General features: G+C 50.2%; 1 protein-coding gene across 1 annotated transcript; it reads left to right on the top strand.

The window, feature by feature from the left end:
- The first annotated feature begins 1,237 nt into the window (after window positions 1–1,237).
- Window positions 1,238–2,799, top strand: LOC114303787 (uncharacterized). The gene is made up of 2 exons (XM_082875998.1): window positions 1,238–1,951; window positions 2,443–2,799. The coding sequence occupies exons 1-2, from the start codon at window positions 1,238–1,240 to the stop codon at window positions 2,797–2,799; spliced, it is 1,071 nt and encodes a 356-aa protein (XP_082732124.1).

The raw sequence follows: 2,799 nt of genomic DNA, 5'->3' as shown, positions 1-2,799 counted from the left end.
AACATGCAGAATAAACCCTCCACCACCGCCAACTCACAATTCGTCGCCTCCATCAGGGACAAGCCCCTACCTCCTAAGTTCAAAATGCCCTCAATCGACTCTTTCGACGGTACAACGGACCCAGTCGACCACTTGGAGACTTACAGGACCCTGATGGTCCTCCAAGCATTCCCTAATGAGATCATGTGTCGGGCTTTCCCCGTAACACTTAAGGGGTCGGCCCGACTGTGGTTTAGTCAGTTGCCGGCCGACTCTATCTCTACTTTCCAACACTTAAGTGACTCCTTTCTCAGCCACTTCATTGGTGTCCAGTGCCAGCGGCGTCTGGCAACCCAACTCCTCAACATCCGTCAGTCGGAGAGGGAGTTGCTGCGCAGTTTCGTCACCCGCTTCAATACTAAGCCTTGCAGGTGGCAGAAAACGATGACAAGGTCATTCTCACGGCTTTCATGGCTGGTTTACGATCATCCGATTTTCTTTTTTCCCTCTCCAAAAACCCTCTAACCTCCATGGCAACCCTCCTTTCCAAGGCTCAAAAGTACATGAACGCCGAAGATTCACTAGCCGCCTGACAAGATTCCATAACCAAAAACCCAACCCTCAGAGAGAAGAGAAAGGAATCTGAAACCCGAACCATCCAGTACACACAACAAACACCCCAGTATACCAACCGAACCGCTCGCGCCAACCGATCGGCACCTACCTGACTGCCCGATTGGTTCGAACGATACACACCCCTCAACTCCCCCATGGAACAAGTCTTAAACTAAATCCAGCGAGATTATAACTTGAAATGGCCACAACCCTCACAGCCTCTTTCCAACCGGTGAGAGCAATCCAAATACTAACGTTTCCATTAGGACCACGGCCACAACACCGAGGAATGTATTAACCTTAAAGACCAGGTAGAAAGCTTGATGCGACAGGGGCGCCTCAGTCAATTCACGACAGCCCGTCCCCAGCAACGGTCGAGGACCGAACCTGCTAGAGGCAACCGCCGACACACTCCTCCCCGACAACCCGCACACCCTAACCAAGGCAATGATCGGCCCCTGCCGCAACCCCGAGCACAAGGCAACCCTGCCCCCCGGTTGGAGAAATCAGAGTCATTGCTGGCGGACTTGCGTGCGGAGGACCATCCCGTTCGGCCTAGCAAGTCGAACTCAGAAAAATTAGACAGGGCTCCAACAAAGAAGTCGCAACGTTGGAGTGCCCTCTCAAACACCCCAAACAGTGGATGGAGCCCATCACCTTTACAGAGGTCGATTGTATAGGCATCCGTTTCCCTCACGACGACCCCTTCGTCATCTCTGCTCTTCTATCCAATTACAAAGTCAGACGGGTGCTTGTCAACAACAGCAGTTCCTCAGACATTATCTTTTTGAATGTCAATCGCCAGCCCAAGGTCGAGGAAGAAAGTTTGTCGCCTCTCCAAACCCCACTGGTCGGCTTCACTGGGGATCGAGTGACCTCCATGGGTTCCATCGATCTTTCCATCACTATCGGAGAGTATCTGCGGCAGACCACCAAGTTGGTCACTTTCCTCGTCGTTGACTATCTCTCTGCTTATAACATCATCCTCGGTAGCACTGCCCTTAACGCCTTTCAAGCTATCACATCCACATACCATCTGGCCATGAAATTCCCTACCGACCTCAGGGTTGGCACCGTAAGAGGAGAGCAGACTGTGGCCAAAGAATGCTACGTCGCTTCTCTCAAAGAGGTCAAGCTGAAGAAGGCTATGATCATCAAAGGCCTCGACGTCAAAGATGAAAACGAATTAGTTAGAGGGGAACCAGTGGAAGAACTTGTTGAGGTCCCCATCGACCCTTTCAACCCAACAAAAACGGCCAAGATTGACGCCAACTATCCTCCCAAGCCAAAGCCGACCTTACAGCTCTCCTCATCGAACACAACGATGTGTTTGCCTGGACCCATTCCGACATGTCGGGTATTGATCCCTCTTTCATCACTCATCGTCTCAGTATCGAGCCTCATTTTTGACCTTTCTGCCAGAAGCGGCGTATCTTTCACCCAAAACACAATGCTCTTATTACTTCCGAGGTAGACAAACTACTGGAGGCACGGTTTGTCAAGAACGTGAACTACTCCAGATGGCTGTCCAATGTGGTCCTGGTCCGTAAAAATAATGGAAAATGGCGACTTTGTGTCGACTACTCCAACCTTAATCGAGCTTGCCCCAAGGATAGTTACCCTCTCCCCCGCATCGATCTGCTCGTCGATGCCACTGTCGGCCATCAGATGCTCAGTTTCATAGATGCCTTTTCCGGTTATAATCAAATTCTGATGCACCCGGCTGACTAGGAACACACCTCTTGCATCATTAACCGGGGAACTTACCACTATCGTGTTATGCCATTCGGGTTAAAAAATACCAGAGCAACTTACCAACGGTTGGTCAATGTCGTATTTCATCACTAGATTGGTTGGAACATGGAAGTATACGTCGACAACATGCTTGTCAAGAGCAAACTCTCCTCTGATCATCTGACAGACCTGCGGGAGACTTTCGACACCTTACGCAAGTATCGAATTCAGCTGAATTCGGAGAAATGCGTCTTCGGCGTAGGATCTGGGAAATCCTTGGGTTTTATGGTCAGTCAACGGGGTATCGAGGCCAACCCCGAAAAGATCAAGGCCTTGATAGAAATGCAATCACCTCAAACGGTTAAAGAGGTCCAAAGACTTATCGGTAGAGTCGCTGCCCTCAACCGTTTTATTTCTCGCGCAACAGACAAGTACCTCTCCTTTTTCAAAGTCCTTCGACAAGCCTTTTAG

The sequence above is a fragment of the Camellia sinensis genome, chromosome 6 (assembly GCF_055761805.1).
Source record: "Camellia sinensis isolate YWXY chromosome 6, ASM5576180v1, whole genome shotgun sequence".
NCBI classification, from domain to species: Eukaryota; Viridiplantae; Streptophyta; class Magnoliopsida; order Ericales; family Theaceae; genus Camellia; species Camellia sinensis.
The sequence above is the reverse complement of the archived record's forward strand: the minus strand, read 5'-3'. Positions and strand labels throughout refer to the sequence as shown.

Bases quoted from the DNA above. Each gene is read 5' to 3' on its own strand.
- LOC114303787 (XM_082875998.1), top strand. From the start codon at position 1,238: ATGGAGCCCATCACCTTTACAGAGGTCGATTGTATAGGCATCCGTTTC. The intron at 1,952-2,442 runs GTATTGATCCCT...TTTCATCACTAG, and splicing joins GACCCATTCCGACATGTCGG to ATTGGTTGGAACATGGAAGT.